We start from the raw sequence: 25972 nt of genomic DNA, 5'->3' as shown, positions 1-25972 counted from the left end.
AGTTGTAAAGTAAATAGCGGTTGTTTTTTTTTTTTTTTTGGCTAGCAATACCCACTTTGAGATGCTATGATATCCAAGGACGTATAGTATTTAGGACATTTTGAGACATTATGATGTAACATATTTTGTGTTCTGTTTCTGAAGATATCTTGCTCTGTGTTAAAGCTACTCATTATTTCAATGTACGTTTTTCAATAAGCACATTTCTTTAGAAAAAATAAAAGAGTTAAAGGCCAGCCTGGGGTACATGAGACCCTGTTTTACAAAAAATGTAAAGGTGTTGAGTCACTTCAAGGATTTTGGTTCTGTCCTTGTAGAATCCTGATAATTAATTAAAGGATATTACCCGAGGAAGTGAGAATAAAATTAGTGTCCTAAGTAGAGGATCTGAGAAAAGAGGGGAAAAGAGAAGGCTGAGGGGCTACTTAGAAGATGTTGACATAATCCAGGCAACAGGTAATAGGAAATGATAATGAAGTGGGGAGAGAAGTTAGCTTGAAAAATATAAAGAAAATAAAATGTTGCTTATGTCTGTTTGAAAGAGCAGTCAAAGAAGCAAAATCTAAATATTTCTCTGAGTTTTTCCATGTCTTTCCAGTTAGACACCAATTTTTCTTCCTATAAGACACAATAGCACTTAATTTCATCTCTGTACATATCACTCCTTGACTCCCCCTCCCCCATTTATTTTCACATGGTGTGTACAAGACTGTATGTTTCTTGGGGACAAGCCCATATGTAGGCAAGTACAATGTCTGTATAATAGCACATCTTCAGTAAATAATTGTTGAACAAAAGTAATATTTGACAGACTGTTTTGACATGGCTTTGTTTGAATGTGGCTAGTTTTAATCTGATTCTTTTTTTTCCTTTTTAGGGAAATAAAAGGGCACAAGAGAGAAAAAAAATTCCTGAATCTACATAAATTTAATGGATTATGAAATCTATGCTATTTATAGATCAGTAATTAACAGCACAATCCTTACTAATGGAGAGCTCTTTTGTGTTTCCAACTGAAATGCAGCAGAGATCAGGGTTTCTATAGTTACAAAATGAAGTTTCATAATATATTTATTTCAGTGTGAGAGTAGAATATTTGAGTGGGAAGAGCTGAACAAAACCTTTCACATATAACTTCACATATTAAAGCAACATATTCCACAAGAGGCTCTACCTGCATGTGACATACAGCAAGAAAGACTTCAGATAAGCCAAGCAGAAAGATGGGCACTGAGGAAAAGCCTCCTTGGAACTCCATCAGCCTTTCACATCCTTATCTTGAGTTCAAACAGTAATGCATATTCCTCTTGGCATTCTCCTAAAACTGTTGCTAGAATTCCAACTTCATTCTAGCTCCTTTGTATGAGTTAAGCCAAGGACGGAAACCCCTTGCTCACTCATTCCACGTGGAGAATACACGGTTACTTGATCAGAGTATGCAAATAATTGCTGCAAAAACACAGAATTCACACAGGCCCCAAACATGAATAATATATGGCTGAACTCAATATTCAAACCTAAAGAATATTTTGCCAGAATGCTAAGTTTATCATTTCAGCTTTCATATGAAATGTCCTTATTAGGCCAGTTTTAGTGGTTCATCACTTAAATCTTATAATGTTTACAAAGAATATTGTCTGACACACATGCACTCTTACATACTTCCCTAACATTTACTTATCTATACCAGTAACAGGAAAAAAAAAGTGGTTTGTCAATGCCATTGCTTAGATTCACTCATGAATGAAGTTGGAAAGTTTTGCCTGTTGTCTGGATGGGAAGTTTCATTAATGATGTAAGTTTTAGTATATAATTATCAATGATTTTCCTTCATATTTATATGATCTCATTAATCAGTAACTCAGTGATTCAGGTTTTATCAACTCCATTTTATGGCTGTAAAAGCAGGGGCTTGGAGTTTTCCAGGCCAGAAGGTGGTAGAAACAGTTTGCACATACATCCTCTAGCTGCTACAGTCTAACAGCTGGTTTCATGGTCTGCTCACAAACAGCATTCACAGACCCTGCCCTGCCTGCTTTATCTAGTGAGAGTCCTCAACAACCATGAAATTTTGGATGGGCCATATGTAGTTTAAGGCCAGTACATGACCTTTAGAAGTCTAGGTGGTAGTTTTTCACCAACGGCATTACTTGCCTCCTCCATCTCCATTGTCCCAACCTCCTCAATTTTTTAAGCATATAATCAGCAGGGTAGTAATATACCGTGACAGGCTGGCCTCAAAATTCAGAATACATTTGGTTTGAATACTAAAATCAGCAAGTGAATGCTCATTTGTAAAACTGGTACTGAACTGGTCTCTCTGCTCAGTGTGCCAGCAACCACACAAGTACCTCTGCATCACAAAGACCTCTGAGGATTGACTGGCTCTCTGCAAACTTCTCTTCTCTGTGGCAGTGCCTACTTTATCTCTCTTCCATGCCTTAGCTCCCCCGTGCCCTTGTGCCTTTTTTGAGGTTATGGTGGCTAGTTTCTTGCCAAAATGAGAGTTAAGGCTCAGATAAGGTTTTCAACAATGCAGCACTGTGTTCTGTGGCACCTAAGCCATGTGTGGTCAGGGAAAGCCTATTTCACATTCAAACCGTTACAGGCTCCCATGTGGGATTCCCTCAGGGCCAAAGGGGGAAAAGTCCATGACTGTCTCACCTAGCAGGGTGGACCATGATAATAAGTACCAAAGGTGCAAGAGTTACTGTGAATATTAAATAAGATCAATAAGATGATTGCTTAGAACAGACTGATGCAGTTAGAATTCAGTATGTGACAAGTTTTCCAAATGGTTAGGGATAACACTGTCCGCCACTAAGGTCACTTGCCATCACTTTCCCAATTGACTTATCTTGTAAAAGGGAAGTAATACCTCCTTTGGGTGCTTATTACCCAAGTCAGCCCTGCCAGGTAAGACACAGGCATAAACTTCTCTCTGTCCCCCTTTTTTTTTTTCATAAAAATTTAAAAGCAGGAAAACAGACACCATCTAAGGGTACACTGAGCCCTGGAAGCTGTGCTAAACACTACCAATTTTATCTGTAAACCAGGTAATGGTTTAGGGCTTCACCTAGCACTGGGCAGATAACAAGACTTTGTGAATCTTTGTTGAATGAATGAATGAATGAATTCTCCAGGTTCTTGACCTACATGTGTAAACCAAGGCTCTAGGAGTTTAAGTGACTTGTCAAACAACCAGTGTTTCCTATAAAAAGTTGTTCATTTTACAACCTTTTCCCTCAGTAAGCATCTAGGAAAAGCATAGCATCACCATTTCTAGTTGTTTTACTGAGAAAAACTCATTTGGCAAAAATAGATATTAAGGTTTCATTCACAGGCCTTTGTAAGGAGATAGTGGGACCACTGAATACACAGACCTGGGCTAGAGTGAAACCCTATCTTGAAAAATTAAAAAATTAACAACCCCTCCCCAAATACATAGACCAGATAGCAGTGAAACAGCTACTGCTTCCACCATCACACACTTAGGCAATTAGTTAGACTGTTTAAGTAGAAATAATCCTTCCCACCTTAGTTTTATCACTGACAAAAATACTAAAAACATCAATTGGATGGCAAAATTTGAGCAATGAGTTCTGACAAATACTATCTCTGGATAGCACTAAATGGCTCAACAATTTGCTTTGTCCTTCCCCCATCTTCCATATGGTATTTTCAGATTCTTGCCAACCACATAATTGGGTCAGACTTGGTGCACTGGATAGTGGAAACACAATTCATCCTAAGGAATTTTCTTCCTGTGGCCTGACAGGAGGGAAAATTGAAATACCATCCACGTTAGTGGCCATGGGTTTGCTGTGAAGGATATGTGAGGAAGCACTTATGTAATGGTAGGTACAGGCTGTCTGCAAGAACACAGGTGATCACTCACTGTGGACACTTGGAGTAAGAGCATGCAGCACAACAACTGGTTTGACCATTTATAAACTTATGTCCTATGAAAACAGAGACTCTACGCTAAGAGCCCACATTTTAAAATCACACAAGCATGGGTTTAAATTCTGCCCTTGCCATTCTCTTAGTCTTTGATTTAGAACAGTTATTTAGTATTCTAGGATCTATTTCATGTTGGCAAAATTAGAATAGTAATAAGAACTTAAAAATTTACATGAATGTTAAATGAGATCATATTAAGACAATTGGCTAGCACAGTCCGATGGAGTCAGAACTCAGTACATGATAGGTTGCTAAAATGACTATGATAACACTATCACTAAGGTGGCTTGCCTAGTCCCAATTTCCTTACCTTGTAAAAGGGAGGTAATATCTACTTTGGGTCCCCCCCCCCCCCCGGCCCCATGATCAGGTCTGGAAGGTGAAACCCAAGTATGGACTTCTCCTTTCCCTCTGGGGTGTTTCCCAAACGTGGGTGAGCCAGTGAGCTGTCTCCCACAGGCTCATGAGATTGAACACTTGGTATCCATCTGGTGGGGCTGGTTTAGAAGGTGTTAGGCATGGACCCTAGGTCTAGATAGAGAACAACTGGAGTAGGCCTTATGGGTTACAGCTCAGTTCTGGTTCTATTCACAGCACTCCCATGCCTCTGTGTCCCCTCTGCTTCCTGATCTCACTGAGATGTAGCAAGCTGTCATCACCTGTTCCCAATAGTCATGAAGCTACTCTGCTGTGTCTTCCTACCATGATGAACTGTAACCCTTTAAACTCTGAGGCAAAATACGCCTCTCCTAAGTTGTTTCTTTCAGAGGTTCTGTCACAGAGATAAGAAAAGTAGTAAATATGGGGTCCAAGACTTACTGAGAGCTACAGGGCTGAGAAGAGCCCAAACCTTTGCAGTTGACCATAGAGATGTTTGGAAGGTGTGTGTTCAAATCCTGCCTTAGCCTCTTGCTATCAGTGACTTTTGGCAGGCTACTTGGGTTCTCTAATATTCCATTTCCACAATGGACAGTATCTTACAGTACTGCTCTTAGGTCCACCTAGAAGCTGGCTAGGCACTTATCTGACCTCTATCTGCCTTTGAGGCTTTTAAGCAGATGAAACAAATAATACTGTTATCTGAATTGTAAAATGTTCCCCATGGGCTCATGTAGTTGAACAATTGGTGGCCAGCTGGTGGCGCTGTTTGAGAAGTCTGTGGACCCTCAGGAGGTGGAGCCTTGTGGGAGCAAGTGGGTTGGGGTGGGCCTTAAAGTTGTGTAGCCTGGACCTAATTCCTGTTTACCTCCTGCTTCCTGTCTGCTGATGTTAGGAACTAGCTTCCAGTTCCTGCCCATGAAACCTACTCTGGAAACTAAATTGAATTAACTCCTACCCTTAAACACTGAAGAGATTCAAAAACCATCAAAGCAGAACAGAAGATGTTGTTGAGAATACAACACTGAACAAGATACCTATTACACCCTCTGAGGCCCTGGGAACATTGTGGAAGAGTGGGTGGGAGAATGTAAAACCTTCAGGGTGGGAAGGATGACTTTGGGGAACTGGTGTATTCATGACCCAATAGTGGTTTCTGATACCCCCGCAAGACCTGCACTATTTTGAGCCCATTGACATTTTGACATGGAGGATGGATGAATATAATAGGAATGAGACAACAAAACACAAGAAGGGCTACTTGGAAAGAGGAGGGTCTTCTTTGGATTTAGGGTGGGCAGAGGGACCAAGGAGAATAAAGGGAATGGGATATGTTCTCATATTAAGGTTCTCAATTAAAAAAACACAAATCCTTCCATTAAGTTGCTTCTGGTCAGGTGTATTTGTTCACAGCAATGAGAAACAGAGAGAAAGCAATTGAAACACAAAAAGTAATTTGACATTAGAGGGAAGATACTATAGTTCTTTGGCTAAATGGACACATTGAACCCATCAGATTGCTTTTAAAAATATTTTATTTATTTATGAGAGGGGGAGGGGCACACATGCCTGGGCATCCAGCCACTGCAAATGAACTCCAGATGCATGCGCCATGTGCATCTGGCTTATATGGGTCCTGGGTAATTGAACTTGGGTCCTTTGGTTTTGAAAGTAAGTGCCTTAACCATTAAGCCATCTCTCTAGCCCCCAAATTACTGTCTAAATGTACATGTTTATGCCTAATGATTACTGCTATTTTCACTTTTGGTTAGAGAAGCTTCTTTTTATAGGCAGTGATACATCAAGATACATCAAGGTGACAATAAGAAGAGAAAGCCTAGGCTTACCACTGGATAGTCATCTCTATCACATCTCTAGGGTTCATGGCACATTGTGGAGAAAGTGGAAGAAAGAATATAAGTGCTATTCACACTGTTAGCCAGAGAAGCTTCTCTATGGCGATGGTGATAAACCCTGAGGAGACTTAAAACCCAACAAAGCTGAAAATAAGAGATAGTTGATAGTGCAAAACCAGATGAGACATCTCTATCATTACCTCCAGGGCTCAGGTAACATTGAAGAAGAGGTGGTGGAAAGAATGTAAGAGCCACAGAGTAGGACACTGTCATTTGGCCATGAACTGACTGGTAAATTTATGACCTCACAGTGATTGTTACTACTCCCAAAAGACCTGTACAAATGTGCCCATCAACATTTCAACAGAGAGGAAGGAAGAAGACACAAACAGTGACCCATTAAAACAGAAGAATGACTATTTAGGAAGAGGAAGGCACAGCCAATGTGGTGACACATGTCTTTAATCCCACCCTTGGGAGGCAGAAGTAGGAGGATTATTGGGAGTTGGAGCTAGCCTGGGTCAAAGTGAGTTTCAAGTCTGCCTAGGCTAGAGTGAGACCCTACTTCAAAACAACAGCAACAAGAAAATCACTTTACTGATATTTTGGGCTGGAGAGATGGCTCAGAGGTTGAAGAGGAAAGCACTCAATAGAAAGGGGTGGGGGAAATGGAACAAAAGAGTGTAATGTACAAGAATGCAATCAAATTACAGTAACTTCATGTATTAAAATGCTCAAGAAAATTGTTTAAGAAGGGCTGGAGAGGTGGGTTAGCAGTTAAGGTGCTTGCCTGCGAAACCAAAGGACACAGGTTCAATTCCCTAGGACCCACGTAAGCCAGATGCACAAAGTGGCGCATACATCTAGAGTTTGCTTGCAGTGCTTGAAGGCCCTGGCATGCCCATTCTCTCTCTCTCTTTCTCTATTTGTCCCTTCCTCTCTCCGTGTCTATCTCATGTGAATGTACTCAAACAAATAAAAAGTTTAAAGTAGAATCTGTTAAACTTTAATAGTTTAAAAATGCTTAAAAAATGGAAAATATTTGACACAGTACATAATAGTATAGTTGATATTCATGCTAAAACTCATGTTAAAACTTAACACTGTAAGGTCTTAAGAAGAAAGGTCAGGTAGTACCTTCTCAAGGAGTGACATGTGTTATAGTCTTGCTGTCATGAATAAATTGATCTACTTAGGTATTAATTCATTAGTGGATTAATGTGCTAATGGAGTATCAGGAGAGTGATAAAAACCAACTTTTGGGCTGGAGAGATGACTCAGTGGTTAAGGCACTTGGCTAAAAAGCCTAATAACCCAAGTTCAATTCCCAACTACTTACATAAAGCCAGATGCACAAGGTGGCACATGCATCTGGAGTTCGTTTGCAGTGACTGGAGGTCCTGGTGTGCCCATATTCATTCTCTCTCTCAAATATAAAAATAAATAAAATGGATTCCCTGAGCCAGTCTGTGTGCAGGCAGGCATGGTGGTGTGGAGTAAGTAGGCCAGATCCTTGTTTCCCGGCTCCTACCAGCTCCCTGGTCTGGGTTCCTTGCCCAGATGGTATGCAGGCAGAGTGAATATGCCAGATCCCTGTTCCCTGGATCCTCCCAGTCCCCTGGTCCTGGTAGGTACCATTGTACATTGCTTGGGGAGACCTGGTCCCTGTGTGAGCTGTACAATCAGACCTTTTGTTCTGATATTCTGACTGGCCACCGGGTACCAATATCTCTGCTCACCTGAGTTAGAGGGTGCATGGTCCAAAGGACAAAAACTTGCTTCCTCCTCAATAAAGTAAAGAATCTTCCTAAAATGGGTAGACAACAATGCAAAAAAACCAATGAAAGTCATAAAACAGAGATCTCCACCAAGGATTTGCCTAGTCCTACAATGGAAGCCTCCAGTGAAATAATAGAGAAGTCAACAGAAACTCATTCCCAAAATGAAAACACAACAACCAATGAGATACTGATAAAAAAAAAATCACTGAACTGGAAGCAAACCATCAAAGAATCAACAATTATATCAATGAAATTGAAGAGAATCATCTCCTTGAGTGTTCAGCTTTTGACAGTAGGCTTAATTTGATTGAAGACAACATTAGAAGCATCCAATGAGATATGAGTAAATTGAAGGTGAATGAAGAAATGGGAAAATTTTAACAACTGGTTGATTGAGCTTAATGAAGATTTGATCAAATGGAAGAATGAATTCTAGGAAGCATCAAGAAAATTAGAACTTGAATTGATATCATACCTCAGAAAAGAGATGGACCCAATGCCAAACAACACAACAAAAAATAAAAATCAAATAGAAATTATAAAAACTTTTCTAGAACCCCTGACCAACAGAGTTACTCATGTGGAAGACAGAAACTCTGATCTGGAAGACAAGACAGAATAAGTTGCTTGGGAGGCCAAAAGCTTTGCTAAGTTCAAAAAATCAAGTGAATAGAATATGTGGGAAACGTATGGGATACCCTAAAATGACCAAACATCTGGATCACAGTTATACTGGAAGGAGAGGAAATCCAGGCCAGAGGCATATAGAACATATTCAACAAAATTATTGAAGAAAATTTCCCAAACCTCTCAAAAGAGAGGCCCATCCAGATAAAAGAAGCCCACAGAACACCAGACAGACAGGACAAATGAAGAAACTCTCTAAGACACATCAAACTTAAAACACTTAACAACAACAACAACAACAAAAACAGAGAGTGTGTTAAAAGCAGCAAGAGAGAAGCAATTCACAACATACGAAGACAATCCCATCAGAATTATGTCAGATTTCTCAATGGAAACCCTGAAAGCCAAAAGTGCCTGGAATGGAACACTTCAAAGTCTGAAAAACTATGGCTTCCAACCCAAGCTACTCTACCCAGCAAAAGTATTTCTCATAATACATGGTGAAAGAAAAACATTCTGTGAAAAAAGTCAACTCTATGATTATATGAATACAAAGTCAAACCTTGAGGGAATACTCCACACAGAACAGTCAAACAATCAATCTCAAGAGCCAACAAGAAGAATATCACATAACCAAAATAGACCAGGCTCAAAATCATACAAAACACACACACAAAAAAAACACCAAACACCATACAACACCTCATCATGGCAGGAATTAATTCAAACCTCACAAGAATAACCTTAAATATTAATGGTCTTAACTTACCCATCAAAAGACACAGATTATCAGGGTGGAACAACAACAACAACATAAAACAGAACCTTCTATCTACTGTCTTTAAGAAACCACTTCACTGGGCTGGAGAGATGGCTTAGCGGTTAAGTGCTTGCCTGTGAAGCCTAAGGACCCTGGTTCAAGGCTTAATTCCCCAGGACCCACGTTAGCCAGATGCACAAGGTGGCATATGCATCTAGAGTTTGTTTGTAGTGGCTGGATGCCCTGGCACACCCATTCTCTCTCTATCTGCCTCTTTCTCTCTCTGTCTGTTGCTCTCAAATAAATAAATAAAAACAAACAAGAAACCACCTCACTACTAAAGACAGATACTTCCTCAGGGTGAAAGGTTGGAAAATAGAATTAAAAAACAAGCCAGTGTTGCTATACTAATATCTGATAAAACAGACTTCAAACCAAAAGTAATCAAAAAGGACAAAGGTCACTTCTTACTTATCAAGGGAATGATCCAACATGAAATACATATGCATCAAACACAGGTGCACCACAGTTTATGAAGCAAAATCTACCCACACAATAAAACAGAAATAAACACCAACACCATCATAGTAAAGACTTCAATACTCCACTATCATCAATAGACAGATCATCCAAGCAGAAAATCAACAGGGAGCTAATAGAGCTCAACGACATCATAGACCTAATGGATATCTACAGAACTTTTCACCCCAACTCTACAGAATATACATTCTTCTCAGCAGCCCATGGAACCTTCTCCAAAATTGATCATATATTAGGCCATAAAGTGTGCCTTCATAACGTCAGCAAAATTGAACTAAGTTCCTGCATCATGTCATATCACAATGCTTTAAAGCTAGAAATTAGCAATAAGAGACACATCAAGAACTACTCCAGCTCTGGTGGAGTTTTTAACTTTTAAAAAATGAATGGGTGATGGAAGGAATCAAAAAAGAAACTGGAAAATTCCTAGAATTGAATGATAATGAAAATACAACCTCCCAAAACTTATGGGGCCTGAAGGAAGTCCTAAAATTAGCCCTAAACACCTTCATTACAAAGATAGAGAGATCCCAAATTAATAATTCTGGCTTCCATTGTCAAATTCCCATTTATCTTGGCCTATGAGAGGGTCTACACCCTTTAAATTATCTCTAAACTAATAGTGGTTATCTCATTTAATTTGTGTTGACTTCACTCTCTATTGGAGAATCTGCTTCTCTTTTTCAGATGGGACCTGGACCAGAGGAGATAAACAACCCAGGGCAGTTCACCCTGGACCCAAATGAAATCACAGAGGAAATGGGGAAATGAGCAAGAGTGCTGCTTTCTTAGTGGATCTGATATCAGCACAAGGGTGAAGGAGATAGACACTGAGGACACTCAACACCTACCAAACTAGAGATCCAGAGGCTCCTAAGTGCCCATCACTGAAGTAGACTTAAAATGCTCCCGGCATGGCTCAGGGAATTTTGTGGAAGAGGGGTGGAAATATTGTTTGAGCCATAAATTGGGGCATTTTGCACAGAGACATTGCCTCTCCCCCATAACTGACTGCTGCCTGCATAATGCATGACCCACAATCCCCATGGGATTGAGCTGCATCCCCAGTGAGGAAGAGCTCTTCAGAAAAAAGATAGGGTAGAGGGAAAGAATGGTACCAACCCCTGTTGTTTACATACTAAATATGTCCATATCTAGTAAAAAACACAAAAATAAATAATTTTTAAATTTTTTTTTGAGGTAGGGTCTCACTGTATGTAGCCCAGGCTGACTTGGAATTCACTATGGAGTCTTAGGGTGGCCCCGAACTCATGGCGATCCTCTTACCTCTGCCTCCCAAGTGCTGGGATTAAAGGTGTGTGCCACCACACCTGGCTTAAATAAAATATTTTTTTTAAAAAGTCATTTTAGGACTATCTTTATGTGCTTCTCTTACCACATGATGCCTTGAAAAGCCTCAGGGTTTTTCAGGGTCCTCATAAGTACAAAAAGACCTTCACCATATGTAGTCATTCAGCCTTGGGCTTTCCGGTCTCCAAAAATCACTAGCTCAATAAATCTTAATAACTGACCCAGTTGGTGGTATTCAATTATAGCAACAAAAATAGACTATGGCATATGGTTAATGCCATCATCTGAAGGATTTCATCCTTCAGTCTACCACCCTTTGACCTCTCTTGGGACCTTTACAAAAAGTCCTCATGCTGGTCTCATGAGTGACAAGATCTAGTCAGAAACCCTATAACATACACAGTATGTCAGGTACACAGATATGCCCCAAGCAATGCTTGCTGAATTGTATTCTGTCAACTCTTATTTCTGTACTTTTGTGAGGCAGGATCACATGAGTAAAGAACAATTCAGTTGCCTGAATTAAAATCCCAGCTCTGCCACTTGCTAAATGGGCGATTTCATGAAAATGAAGAAGCCCTTTGTGTGTTATCTTCCTCATCTTCCTCATTTGCAAAAAAAAAAAAAAAAAAAAAAAAAAGGCATCACAACTCAGGGTTGCAATGAGATTGAGATAAACTGTTCACTACAAAGGGCTTAAAGCTGGGTTTGAGATGGCATAGGAAGTGCTTTATACACAGGTACTTTATTCACTGTCTTAAAAAAAGATGGGACTGGGGGTTACAGGTATGAGCTACTGAGTTTGGCTTTATATGACCTGTGGGGCTCTCAACTCAAGTCTTTACACTTGCCATCTCTGTACCTCTTTGGATTTAAAATTATATTAAAAGAAGTACATGAGGAATCTTTATGGGGTATGTTTATATGTTATTTTTGTTTTTTTTACTTTCCTCATGCTTTTCCAAAATTTTTACTTTTGTACAATGAGAAGATATTACTTTTATAAATAAATAAAACAATTAAAAATCCATTTGACATAATTGAAATCCTAAAAAAATTGACATTCATTCATTGCTATAAACTTTATACAAATATGAACATATAAAGTAAGTAGGTATGTTTTATATAAAATAAAGATATTTGTGAAGCGGGGCTGCTGCAATCTTTCTGCAGAAGAATCAAATCCGTATCAATGTTGCAGAAGCTGAGTGAACATCTCCAGGCCAGCTGCTGTCTGGCTGTTAAGATGACTTCTTCCAAACACTGAAGGAGCCAATTCAAGAGCGATCATCAGTAGGGAGAAAATTGATTCAAAGTGGAATATTCCTCAGGGGGGAATAGGATGAGTGCTAGAACAAATGAATGATTATTGACATAACTTGGTTATGTTTCTAACCTCAGGGTTAGAAAGCACCTGCACATCACAGAGCTTAACTCTCCTGTCGGAAGTTTGGGTATGTTTTGTTTCTTCCCAGGTATCTTTCCACAGAATCTCTAGGAAGTTTCATGAGCAAGAGGATTTCTTTAAAATCAGGTAAAATCTGTTTCTTTTCTCCACCCTGTTACAGCTTTTGAGGTCAAAGCAACAGGATAGCTTCCCTTTCTGGAGAACAGCTCCATGTAATAACATCAGTGCAGGGAAGGTTCCCTGCAGTCAGCCACACTTGGCTGTGAGTCTTACAATGAAAGCAAGAGCAACTGAGGAGCACTGGGCTGGCTTGGCTTCCTATGCTGTGTGGCTCCAGGCAGAGTGTGACGGAGCCTGTTCCCTGGATGTGTTGCTTGCTGTATCACTTTGTATGGAGCTACTCATGAACAAACAGCTTTATGGAGGAGACTTTTACCAGGGCGTTTTGCTCTGGAGATGTTAAGAATGAGGGCCCTTTGAGAAAATCTCAGGTTGGGAAAAGCTGATGACTATGTGGAATTGCCTGATATTGTACTGTCATATTTCTAGGAAAGAATCACTTGTGCCAAAAGGACATTTGTGGGAAGGAAAGTTCCTAAGGTGGTGGTAAATAGAGGCTACTTAGACAGTTGGCAGTTTGAAGAATATTTCTACCTTCAGAAGAGCTGAAGGAATGATTGGAATAGAAGGACATAGTACTCTTAGAAATGCAGAACTAACATCTCAGTGACTAAAGAGAACTATGGAACGAGGAACAGAACTAATTTAAACAGTAAAAACAGGCTGGAGGGATGGCTTAGAGGTTTAGGCATTTGCCTGCAAAGCCAAAGGACTCAGGTTCGATTCCCCAAGACCCATGTTAGCCAGATGCACAAGGAGGCACATGTGTCTGGAGTTTGCTTGCAGTGGCTGGAGGCCCTGGCATGCTCCTTCTCTCCCCCCCCTCTCTCTCTGTCTCCCCTTTTTCTATGTTAAATAAATAAAGAAATGAATAAATAAAAATAAAATATTTTAAAACAGTAAAGATAATACCTTTTATCCAGTCTTTCGAATCCACCATGTATGTGACGGCATACCCCAAGCATTTGGTCTTAGCTCAGTACATAGCCTTCTTTATTTAACTTACACCTGGCTTTTCTGTAAAATCCACTGGTACATGCTGAGCTGCTGAAATTGGTGTCCTGGGTCTGTGAATAGGCGTGCAGGCTGATAAGCATAGCCTGGCATGTGCAGGTGCTGGGAGATGTAAGCAGATCTTCCCTTTTCCTTAGGCCTTGTCACAGTTACCAATTTTGGTAACATTGTCACATAAGAATGAGAGCTTTCTATTCATGTCACATGTCATCACTGACAATTTTCCTGTCATTTGTCTATCATACTTAAATAGTCATCTTGTGAATCGTTTCCCCCGGTCTCCCTTCCCCCTCATTTCCACTCCTGACAAGTGAACATTCTGATGCACGAGAATTCTTACCTTCGTTTGCTGGGAATGACGCCCATCTCCTCACTGTCTCCCTCCAGTGTGACTCTTCTGGCTTGCCACCACTCATCATCGGAGGCATTGATAACATGGAGAATATCTCCATACTTAAAACTAAGTCCTTGGCTTGGTAGTCCACTGTCCTTGCTCTTGTCATAGTCAAACATGGCTCTGAAAGAAAGGACAAAAGATGGTATTGTTAGGAAATGTGTACCACAGACTTAAAATCCATGCTTTATAAATTGTGTGTGTGTGTGATGTGTCATGGCTTTGCAAATGAACACCCTGCATATGAGGGTGACATGAGAATTGAACCCAGGCCATCAGGCTTTGCAAACAAGTGCCTTTAACTACTGAACCATCTTCCCAGCCCACTAAACTTCATGCTTTCCCTCTTGCCCTGAGAATCTATAATCTATCTGATATTGACTCCCAGCATGACTTCATGGACTGCAGTCCACATTTTCACTGTTTTGGCTGCAAACTGAGGTTGCTTTTCTTTGCTGGTGTCTACTTTCTTTATTGGAGACCATCACATGACAAAAGGCAAAAGTGCAAGATAAGACATTCAGTTTATGACCTAATTTGGATTTTTCCCCTACTATCATAATCAAAGTTAAAAGAAATAAGATGAAGAAAATTCCAGCTATCTCTCTGAATAAATGTTTTGTTTTTGATTCTAAACAAATCTTCTCAGGTAAAACATCCTGAAGAAATCTTTCTTTTCTAATAGCAAAAATGGTAAATATTTAAAATGCCTAACACAGTGTAAAATGTCTACCACAGTGAATATGATTCTTCCAAACAATAGAATGTTGGGTTTTCACTGATCCTGAATAGTTGATAGGGTTACTGTAATGACTTGAATGAAAGCTTAAGATGCAATAAATTAAAAAATGTATTTGCATTTATATATGTAATAAACAGATAAGAATCATTTGAGTTACATCATAAATCCTTTTTTTCCATAAAAGCCAGGACTACCTTGTCTCTACACTTATGACTAACTCATAGTTCATGCTGTCAGTGTTGTGTTTTGCCTGCAGAGGAGCATTTGCTGAGCCTTTGCTAAGACCAGTACACTGCAATCTCTATGACTGTGAGGTGCCACGGTTGGAAGTAGAATGAAAATGGTGACCATGACCCTATTAAGTAGCTATGGTCATAAGAAGGTAATAAGTTATTCCAAGACCTACACTGTACAATCCTTGCCCTATACCACACCTTTCAAAACCTATTACCACAGAAACACAGTACAGGGGTTTCCAGAAGTTGATTTTTACCAACTCCTTACTTATTCCTTTAATTCTACTCTTAAAATGTCCTTAAAGTATAGCCACCATGCATGCAGAAAAGCTATATTTGGAGAAAAGATTTTTCTAAAATTCACCAAGAGCCATTTGTGGGCCTTTCTTCCTTCTCTCCTCTTCCCTCCCACTTTCTTCCATCAGAGAAATATCACATTTGTTGTCATGGTAACAAAAAAGAGCTGAAGACGGCATCTAACTCAAATATTACAGAAATTTAATGAATTATAACATAGCCACTTCCACCATCCCTAAGTGATGAAATTCAGGGACACTTTTTTTTTTTTGTTTCAGTGTCCAGAATGACTTATTCCTTTCTCTCTCTCTCTGTCTCTATATATACACATATATATGTATATAGATGTGTGTGTATATATGTGCATATTTGCAAACACAGAGAGAGAGAGTTCCAGCCAGCCCCAAATTATTTCCCTCTTGACCATCTGTATCTTCCCTACTAAAGACTCAAACAAAACCTCAGCCCTAAGAAAGGTAGACAGGGAGGACAAAGACCACTCCTGATGCTGGCAATTCTCTGGCTGTGCGATGAGACATTCATTAATCAACATTCTAGAACCACATGTTTTCTGATATGAAATTACTCCAACAGCTAACACTCACATACAGCTACTGTAAGCATTAAGAAAATAAATGCTCAGCATCCAGTCTGTGGTGGGTTAGGAAACAGACTCAGAGGCCATACTCCTGGGGCCATGCCTTATTCCTACTACGCCTTGCTAGTCATGCAGCTGGTTACCTGGGAAACTTGTTTAAGCTCTCATAGGTTTCATCTCCTCATATATGCTCTACGATGATGGTAACAGTGCCTCCATTACTAAGTTGTGTGGATGAAGTGTTACCTCAGGTAATATATGTAAAGCCCATTCAACAGTGCTTGGCATGAATAGTAAGTCTGACCTATTCCCTTCAAAGTGAATTCCAATAAAATTCCTATCTATAAGAAAAAAATTACTATAGCTGGCCTGAGGCAATTGTCTTTAAAAAGGACCGCTGAAAGAGCAGTCTTTAGCTGACATTTGGAACTTAGATTTTTGAAGGGTTCCCACTAGTTTCTGACAAGAATAGTTCATGGTCTAACCTGTACCAACATTTTTCACATAAGCTGAAAGCAGCTGTGGTATGCTTTAGGTAGAGGTTGCCTGTGTGAACAGCCCTCAGTACCCAATCACCCTTGCTCTCGAGTCTGTGATGAGCTTCCCTGGCAGACACTACTTCACATCTGTTGTCACAATTTGGTGCTAACAAAGGACCTTCAGAAGTTCCTATCTTATTTCCTGTAGACTTTGTCCCATTGCTCACACACATACATACATACACACACACACACACACACACACACACACACACACACACACACACACATATGGCTATAAAAAAATCAGTCATGAGGGGCTGGAGAGATGACTCAGCAGTTAAGGTACTTGGCTGAAAAGCGTAATGACCTGAGTTTGATTCGCCAGTTCCCATGTAAAGCCAGATGCACAAAGTGCTGCATGTGTCTGGAGTTCATTTACAATGGCTGGAGGCCTTTCTGTGGCTGGCCATCTTTCTTTCTTTCTTTCTTTCTTTCTTTCTTTCTTTCTTTCTTTCTTTCTTTCTTTCTTTCTTTCTTTCTTTCTTTCTTTCTTTCTTTCTTTCCTTCTTTCCTTCTTTCCTTCTTTCCTTCTTTCCTTCTTTCCTTCTTTCCTTCCTTCCTTCCTTCCTTCTTCCTTCCTTCCTTCCTTCCTTCCTTCCTTCTTTCCTTCCTTCCTTCTTTCTCTCTTTCTTTCCTTCTTTCTTTCTTTATTTCTCTCTTTCTTTCTTTCTCTTTTCCTGCTCCCCTCTCTCTATAGCCACTGTTATATTTTTGGGGTCATACTAACACTAAAAGTAAAAACCAGCAGTCTTATTTTATACAGAAGGAAAGGGGTTTTAGGAAGTTAAGGGACCAGCCCCAGGTGACATGCATACATGTGTTAGAGAGTGAATATGAAATGAGGGCTGACTCAAAAATCAACATTCATAACCATTTTATTGTGGCTCATTTTCCCAGCCTGTCACTCTCTGGTCATGACCTAGAAGAGTTAGCAGCCTTAAAATTTCCCTTCAGGGCTGGAGAGATGGCTTAGCGGTTAAGCGCTTACCTGTGAAGCCTAAGGACCCCGGTTCGAGGCTCGGTTCCCCAGGTCCCACGTTAGCCAGATGCACAAGGGGGCGCACGCGTCTGGAGTTCGTTTGCAGAGGCTGGAAGCCCTGGAGCGCCCATTCTCTCTCTCTCCCTCTATCTGTCTTTCTCTCTGTGTCTGTCGCTCTCAAATAAATCAATAAAAATTAAAAAAAAAATTTCCCTTCAAAGCTGACTGCCTTATTTATAAATTTCTTAAGACTCCCTTAAAGCTTAATTCTTGTCCCAGCCTCTTTTACCCTTAGTATTTGAACCACTGGCTCGGATCCAGGCCCCTCTGGGTGAGAGGTATGGGGGAGTAGGAGTAGGTAGAGAAGCCATCAAGTGGTAGTCAAGACAGCACACTGGCTGTATGGTTTGTAGCTTGTTATCTGGTGGCCTTGAGCAAGTTGCTTCACTTCTCTAGGCCTAAAATTTTCTTAACTGTAAAACTGCCATATTAAAACATCAGCTACCACCTTACAACTGAGATGAGGGTAAGTGCAAGAGCATATGTGAAATAGTTCAACACTATGACTTGACAGTAGTGAATACGTGATCGATGCTAACTTTGATCAGTACCATAACCTATTCTGAAAGCTATTGGATTCTGACTCATGACTGGGTCCCAACCTAGTAGCTGCCTTCTCTACTGTGTGTAATGACATCTCAAATGCTCCTGTCTGTCTCCCTGACCAAGTTCAATGTGAATTCAAAGCACACTCTCAACATAGCTGTATGGAAATGTTTGCCATGACCCTTATTTCATGCCTCATTATCTCCATGTATAATGGGTGGGAGTGTGGAAACCATTCTCAAGGTCCCCACTAGGTCAGACATTCATCCTACCGAGCTCCATCTCATTCCTATGAGTGCCCCAAGGGCAGATTTTGGCTTCTGCTTACAGTATCAGACACCCTGGCTGAGGAGCTCTGCAATTACTCTTTCCATGAGTTCGCTTATCTCAGACAATCTGCCCCTCTTGCATTATACTGATTCAGACTTGTCAGGTTCCTAGAACCAAACAGCTGACACATTTCAGCAGCTTCTGCTCCTTCGGATATTAATGGATCCTCATGTCTGGGAAACATGCTACAGCGCCCCCATCACCCAATTTAAAAGGCAATAAGAGGTTTTTAATTTGCTTTCTGGACTAATTCATCACAACAACTTCTATAAAATGCCATTAAGACTCACACTTTCCACCCAGGGTGCTTTTAACAAGTCCATTAGACAAGTGGAATTTGACACAAATAACACAATGACTTTCTCATCCCTCTTGCCCCACCTGAATTCCAATATGCAGTGGCTTCTTCCCAACTGGTAAAGTCTAGGAAGGAAAGGGTTGAAGCCAGCAGCTGCTCATCCTTGTGGCTGTGAAATACGTGAGCTTAATGAGTAATACTTCTTGGAGTCCCACAAGGTGCTAAGCATTTTATACACATTGTCTCATAGTGTACTGGTGATATGGATAACTTCTGAGGCTGAAGAGACCTGGGTTTAGATCCCAACTCCACCACTCTTGGCTATGAATTGGAATCATGTTTCTTAGCCTCTTAGATGATCACTTAACCACTGATGACTGTCCTTTCAACTAGGACAGGCAGACAGAGATAGCATTAACTTCATGGAGAGTTTTGGAGCTTTTCAATGGGATGATGTCTGTAGAGTGCCCAGCACACAACAAATTCCACTTAGTATTTCCCACAGCAATCCTGTCATATAAGTGGGTTTTTTTATTTGTTTGTTTCATAAAGGAAATTAGACACAAAGAATGTTCCTGACCTTAGAAGTCTCCCAGGAATTCCTGATATGGAATGTTGTATATAGGTCTCATCTCCAAGGATTTCTTGATTTGATGACAATGTTTATATTGACACCATGGACTGGCGCCAAGAGAGTCACAGATGGTTTATCGAGTGTACATTCAGTTCTTATAGCTACTCTGCAATGCATGCATGATTACCCTTGGGTTATAGACTAAGAAATATAGACTTGGATCATGGAAACAATATATTTGGTGTTATATCAACTATTAAGCATGAGCTGAAGGGGGCAGTGAAGACTTAAAACTTGTCTGACTCTAAGACCTGTGAACTTCCCACTATTTTATTGTGTGTGTTCTTTCTTTTGAAAGAAGCTCTCTCTACCTTCAAGCCCTCAAACTTTCTTCTTGAGCCTAGACTGTGGTAATATATAACACCCAACCATAACAGTACTGATATTTTCTATGCTGGCCAGGGACAATATCATTAAGAATAGGAAAAATTACTTGATATGCCCCATGATTAGAAAGATATGGTAGGAAGAATAATGGCCCCGCCTACCCTCCAAAATCTTTATACTTTAACTTCTAGCACCTGTGAGTATGTTACATTATACTTAAGTCAGGGAGACTACCCTGAATCATCTGGATGGGCTCAGTCTAATCACATAAGTCCTTGAAAGTTGAAGAGAAAAACAGATGAGTTGATTAGAGCAATATGGTAGGTTACATCCCGCTAAATCATTTTAAGTATATCCTGCCAACAATTTGTTTAAGTGAAAAGTGGACACTGTTCTCCAGCCTCCAGGAGTAGAGCTTGTTGACAAGCCTGATTTTACTCTGGTGAGACCTACAAAACCATAAGGTAATAAGTTTGTGTTGTGTTCAGTTACTGGGGCACAAATGATCTTTTTTTATGGTAACAGTAGAAAACTACAACCTATTTTGGTGTCAGGCATAGGGTGTTGCATAACACATACCTAAAAATGTGGAAGTAGCTTTGGAATTGAGCACTGAGAAGAAGCTGGAAGAATGCTGAGGAATGACAGAAAAAGCCAAGGCTTCATCAAACAAAATAGGGGGAGAAACAAAGAGTTTAAGGATGTGCCAGTGAATATTCACAGATTCCTTACAGAAATATGGACTTGGAGGATACCGAGTATGAAAATGTGTTACTAGAAACTAGGAAAAGGATCTTTGCTATAGAGTGGTAAAAATGAAACAAAACACCCCCCCCCAAAAAAAAACCCTTTATGTAATTATGCAGTTACCTGGAAAGAAGAATCAATGGAGGACAGATGGTGAGATGTAGTAGAAACAATAATGGCTCTCCAAAGATGTCCATGTTTTAGTCTCTAGACCTTTATGTGATATAAGGGATATGATTATAATCTAGGTTTGTAAGATTAGGGGATTATTTTGGAGTATCTAAGGGGATCCAGTCTATTCATATAAGTCCTTGAAAGTGAAAGGAGACAAAAGAATGGAGATATAGCACGACAGTCAATTCTGGACCTGAAAATGGAGGATCCACAATTGTTACAGGAGCACTGTGGAACTGAAAGAAGGGGTAGAAGCAGCATGATTAAGCAAAGGCCCAGTAGTAGGCAAAAGCCATCAGTCTGATGGTCCTGTCAAAGATTCTTTGTAATAAAAACAATTACTAGGGAATAAAACCTATAGAATGCCTAATACTAGCCAGGACATGTGTAAGGTACCTTTGCTTGACATAATTTCATTTGTTTCCATATTAAAAGTGTGAAATATAGGGGCTGGAGAGATGGCTCACCTGTTAAGGTGCTTGCCGCATGACCTGAGTTTGATTCCCCAGTACCCACGTATAGCCAGATGCACAAAGTGCTGCATGCATCAGAATTCATTTGCAGTGGCTGGAGGCTCTGGTGCACCCGTTCTCTTGTGTCTCTCTCCTGTCTGTCTGTGCTTGCAAATAAATAAATATTTTTTAAAAGCGTGAAATATGGAGATATTATTTCTACTTGCAGGTAAAGAATTTAGGAGTTTAATTGCTTTCATTTATGCTTCATCTAATTCTATAAGACCCTTCAAAATAAATATTTGACTATTGTGGAAGAGGAAGCCAGGGCACAGAGGTGGCAGCCTCTTTCTTCTCCAAAGCTGCTCAGCTGTCTGCCCTCAGCCCCTCTAGTGAAACCTGTGATTGGCAGTCTTGATTGGGAGTGAAATTTGCCACCTCTGCTGGATCAGAAACTACTCAAAGTCAGTAGCTCTCAGGTCCAGCCTCAGCAGAGTCTTTGCAAAATTGTTTATACATGAACTAGTGAATCAGCATTACTTCCTTCTGTGCTGTGAAGGTTTCTGGGCTGGAGAAACCTTTGTTTCCATGACAACTTTAAGTCTCAAGAAGCAGAGTTGTTCAATTCAATTTCCTTAGTCCTTAGGAAACTGAAGCCTCTGCTTGATGAGAGGAGATTGAGTTCTCACCTTTCTGTTCAGCAAGAGAAAAAAAAAAAAAAAAAAAAACTAAAGCAGCAAAATATAAAGGCTTCTCTTTTTGCAATCCCACTATGCCTGTCTTGGAAGGGTATGTTCCTTTTCTGTATTGTGAAGTTGTTATAGACGGTGCAAAATTGTATAGACATTGTAGTGAAGAGACCCATTCAAATTAGGTAAACTTTTTCCAATAGTGTGTCCCTGAGAAAATTCTGGGATAACTTGAAAAATATATATATATTTTTTTGAGGTAGGGTCATGCTTTAGCCAAAACTGATCTGGAATTCACTATGTAGTCTCAGGCTGGCCTCAAATTTATAGTAATCTTTCTACCTCTGCCTCCTGAGTGCTGGGATTAAAGGCATGATCCACCACACCAGGCCATTGAATTTTAATTTTACTTACAAAGTGAAGGCTATCTTTTTAAATGTTATTTATGTATTATTTATTTGCAAGCAGAACAAGAAAGAGGTGTGTGTGTGTGTGAGAGAGAGAGAGAGAGAGACAGAGAGAGAGAGACAGAGAGAGAGAGGGAGATTGGGCACACCAGAGCCTCTATCCACTGCAAATGAACTTCAGAAGCATGCTCCAGTTTGTGCATCTGGCTTTATTTACATAGATACTGGGGAATTGAATCTGGGTCATTGGCTTTTCAGGCAAGTACCTTAACCACTGAACCATCTCTTCAGCCTGAAGATGATCTTTTCTACATTTCACATAGCCGCAGAGAATCTGTGAGGCAACAGAGGAACAGCATTTAGTACAACCACTTTGGGCCAACAGATCCTTTACCTCACCTCTTCCCTGTTGTGGTTATGGATGAGTGGTTATTTCCACAAGTACTGGGAAAACAACGGAATGTGGTGTGTTTTAAGTGTGACATTAAAATACATACGTAGTAAACCTCCCAAAACATATTCCCACCAGCAAGATGCTAGACTTGAGCAGGGAAATCTCATCTTTTGTTTTTATTATTTAAAAGATCAGAAATTTCTTTTTTAAAAAACACTCATTTACTTACTTAAGCATATACTCAATAAGATTAACAAAAAATAGCCAAAGAGTATGTACTGGAAATAGAAAGAAATTCAGTGGAGTTAGGGAAGCAGGGTGGTAGTCTGTGTTTCAACATAATCTCACTAGGTGATCTTGGGTAAATAGCTTCTACATAGTTAACCAGCAACAAAACAAAACAACCCCCCCCCCCCACCAAAGAAAACAACAGCCACAACAAATATGCTCTCAATTATAGCTGCCATGCTCTATGCCTTGGTCCTGGAAAACACTTTGAGGAAATGAGGTAACCTCTCACCTCCTCCTTTGTGTTAGCCAATTTTGCATCACAGAAAAAAATACCCGAGAAAAACAGTTCATAATTATGGTTTCAGAGAGTATTTCATGGCAACTGAGCTTCATCACTGTGACCTTATGTTAAGGCAGAACATCAGGCTGGGAGTGCACAGTGGAACAAAGCTGTTTACTCTCCTGGTGGCCAGGAAGCAGAAAGCTAGTGAGCAAGGACCAGGGTATGATTCCAGTGACGTACTTCCACTAAGCAGGCCTTACCTCCTGAAATTTCTAACACTTCCCAATAATGCCATCAAATTGTTTAAAATGCTTAAATTGTTTAATTAATTATTTATTAGAGGGAGAGAGAATGGGTGTGCCAGGGTCTCTAGCTACTGCAAACCAACTCCAGCTGCATGTACCACCTTGTGCATCTGGTTTAAATGAATACTGGGGAATTGAACCTGGGTCTTCAGGCTTGGCAGTCAAATGCCCTAACCACTAAGCCATCTCTCCAGCCCTGCCATCAAATAATGATCACTAATGATGTCAGGGACTTCATAGTCTAATGGCTTTTCAAAAACCCTACTTTTGAACATTGCTGCACTGGGAACCAAACTTTTTTTTTTTTTTTTTTTCTCGAGGTAGGGTCTCACTCTAGCCCAGGCTGACCTGGAATTCATTATGAAGTCTTAGGGTGGCCTCAAACACACGGTGATCCTCCTACCTCTGCCTCCTGAGTGCTGGGATTAAAGGCATGCGCCACCACGCCAGGCTGGGACCAAACTTTTAGCATGTGAGCTTTGGGCATATTTCAGATCTAAACTATAACATCTATGAAATGCAGAACTCCTTCTTTCCTTCTTCTCATGCACTGAAACTTCCTCTCCCATTATAGTATATTATGATTTTTTGTGAGGTAGGGTCTCACTCTAGCCCAGCTAACTTAAAATTCCTTATGTAGTCTCAGGGTGATCTCAAACTCATGGTGATTCCCCTACCTCTGCCTTCTGAGTGCTGGAATTAAAAGTGTGCACCACCACGCCTGGCTTGATTTTTAGCCTCTCATATTTTATCTAGAATAAACTTAGGGGATAGGGAAGTCTCGTACTCATCCCATTCCCAGGGCTTGTCACAGAGTAGATGACCAGTAGCAGTTATTTTGTGTTTGTAACTTCTCCTGTGTCATAGGACAAGTCTTGGAATTCCAAGCTTTTGCTTCACTTTCCCGTGACAGCCTGGGCAATCAGGGTAGTAAGTAAGGAGGGCCTGAGTAATATCCAGCATGGATTTCCCTGACATGTTTAGGAAATGACAAGCGTGACATCACTGGCTCTCCTTTTGGCCCTTTCACATGTGTGTCAGGGGACAGGAAAGCACATGGCCCTATAATGATTACTTCTGACATCTTGAGAAGCCATAACATACATTCCCCTCAGTGAGAACCCTCCTGTCCAGGTCGATTAAGTTCCAAGTAGCCACTTATTTTCTCCTGCAATGAAGTAGGGCAGCAGAAGCCACCAGAAAACTAGTCTTCATGGTTGAAAGTGTATTACTCTGTCAATCCTCACAAAACCACAATGACGAAGATGCCATTATTAACTGAGTGACTACGTATTATGGTTGTGGCCTTACTCTGTGACAGGTATTATTTCTGTGACGCAAAAGATACCCTTCAAAATGAAGGCATCATTCCCTTTTTACATAAGGGAAGACTCCTTATGTGACATGAATTACGGGATTGAGTGGGTGATGCTATTTAATCATTAAAACCTTACAAGGCAGTTTTATGCTCTTTTTAAAATTTATTTTTAAAATTTTACTTAGTTTTATACCCTTTAAAGATAACTTTTGTTATTTACATCATACTATTTATATGTTATGAGAAAACTGGGCAAATGCCAATTTCTACTGTACCCAGGAATCAGGCAATTACTCTCATGACTATGATAGAACTAATTGGATAGGAGAGGTTCTCCCAGTATGGGTGTTTCTGTAGCCATGGCATTTTGATTACAATCAGGAAACTAGCACGATTTCCAGGGGTGATGACTATCTCCGTCTCTCTTTCCTCCTTTTGGGTCTCTAATGTTCCCGATTTCCCTAGGGACATGGTGTGAACATGTTTCTCACATCCAGTATCTTCATGTTGATTATTTCAGGTGACGTATTCTCAGAGTGTCTGGGGAAAGGGCACACTGGAACCTGTGTGTTCTCTCAAGGTGTCCTGAAATCATGTCAGATTTGCTTACACTCCAGGGCTGATTGACAAGTTCCCTGCATCCCCCACTTAACTTCTGGCACACAGAAGCTGATCTGAACCTCTTCAATGGCAGAGGTCACTGGGCCGTGGTGAATGGTACTTTAGTTCAGGATTATGTGCAACTGTTAAGTTTGGTTATCTTAAAACCATGGTCCTTTCCTCCAAATACCATAAACTAGCTATTTAGAAAATGAAGTACAAATAAATAAATAAAAATTAAAAAAAAATCTGTCGCTCTCAAATAAATAAATAAAAATTAAAAAAAAATAGAAAATGAAGTCAGGGAAAGAGGAACAGGACTGGTTTTAAGAGCTCTGATATTCTGGCTCTGTGTATGAGGTACTTTTACTTAAAGGGCTTGATGCAGCTCCAGTTGTAGTCCTTTCCTTCTTCTGACCTGAGCTAAAAAAGTAGAACGAGCTTTGATCTTTCAGGGTTTTACTGCTACCAATTAATAAGTTTGCAGTTGGGGAAAAAGAAGAAAGATTCTGACAAGAAATGTCATACTGTTGAGAAACTTCTCTGGGTTTGTGTATGAGGGAGTTTCTAGATTATGATAACTAAGGTATAAATACCCAACCTAGCTGTGAGCAACACTATTCCATGGCAT

At 40.2% G+C, this 25972-nt stretch overlaps 1 protein-coding gene across 21 annotated transcripts in view; it reads right to left on the bottom strand.

Moving 5' to 3' along the window:
• Nucleotides 1-25972, bottom strand: part of Dlg2 (discs large MAGUK scaffold protein 2) — a 1944997-nt gene that overhangs the window by 72881 nt on the left and 1846144 nt on the right. For all 21 annotated transcript variants that reach the window (XM_045145568.1, XM_045145570.1, XM_045145572.1 and 18 more), the window contains one exon: nucleotides 14099-14275. In XM_045145568.1, the coding sequence (XP_045001503.1) occupies nucleotides 14099-14275 (177 nt within the window). The remainder of the gene's footprint in view (nucleotides 1-14098; nucleotides 14276-25972) is intronic.

Source organism: Jaculus jaculus, chromosome 3, assembly GCF_020740685.1.
Source record: "Jaculus jaculus isolate mJacJac1 chromosome 3, mJacJac1.mat.Y.cur, whole genome shotgun sequence".
NCBI lineage: Eukaryota > Metazoa > Chordata > Mammalia > Rodentia > Dipodidae > Jaculus > Jaculus jaculus.
This window is presented reverse-complemented; position numbering and strand designations above follow the sequence as displayed.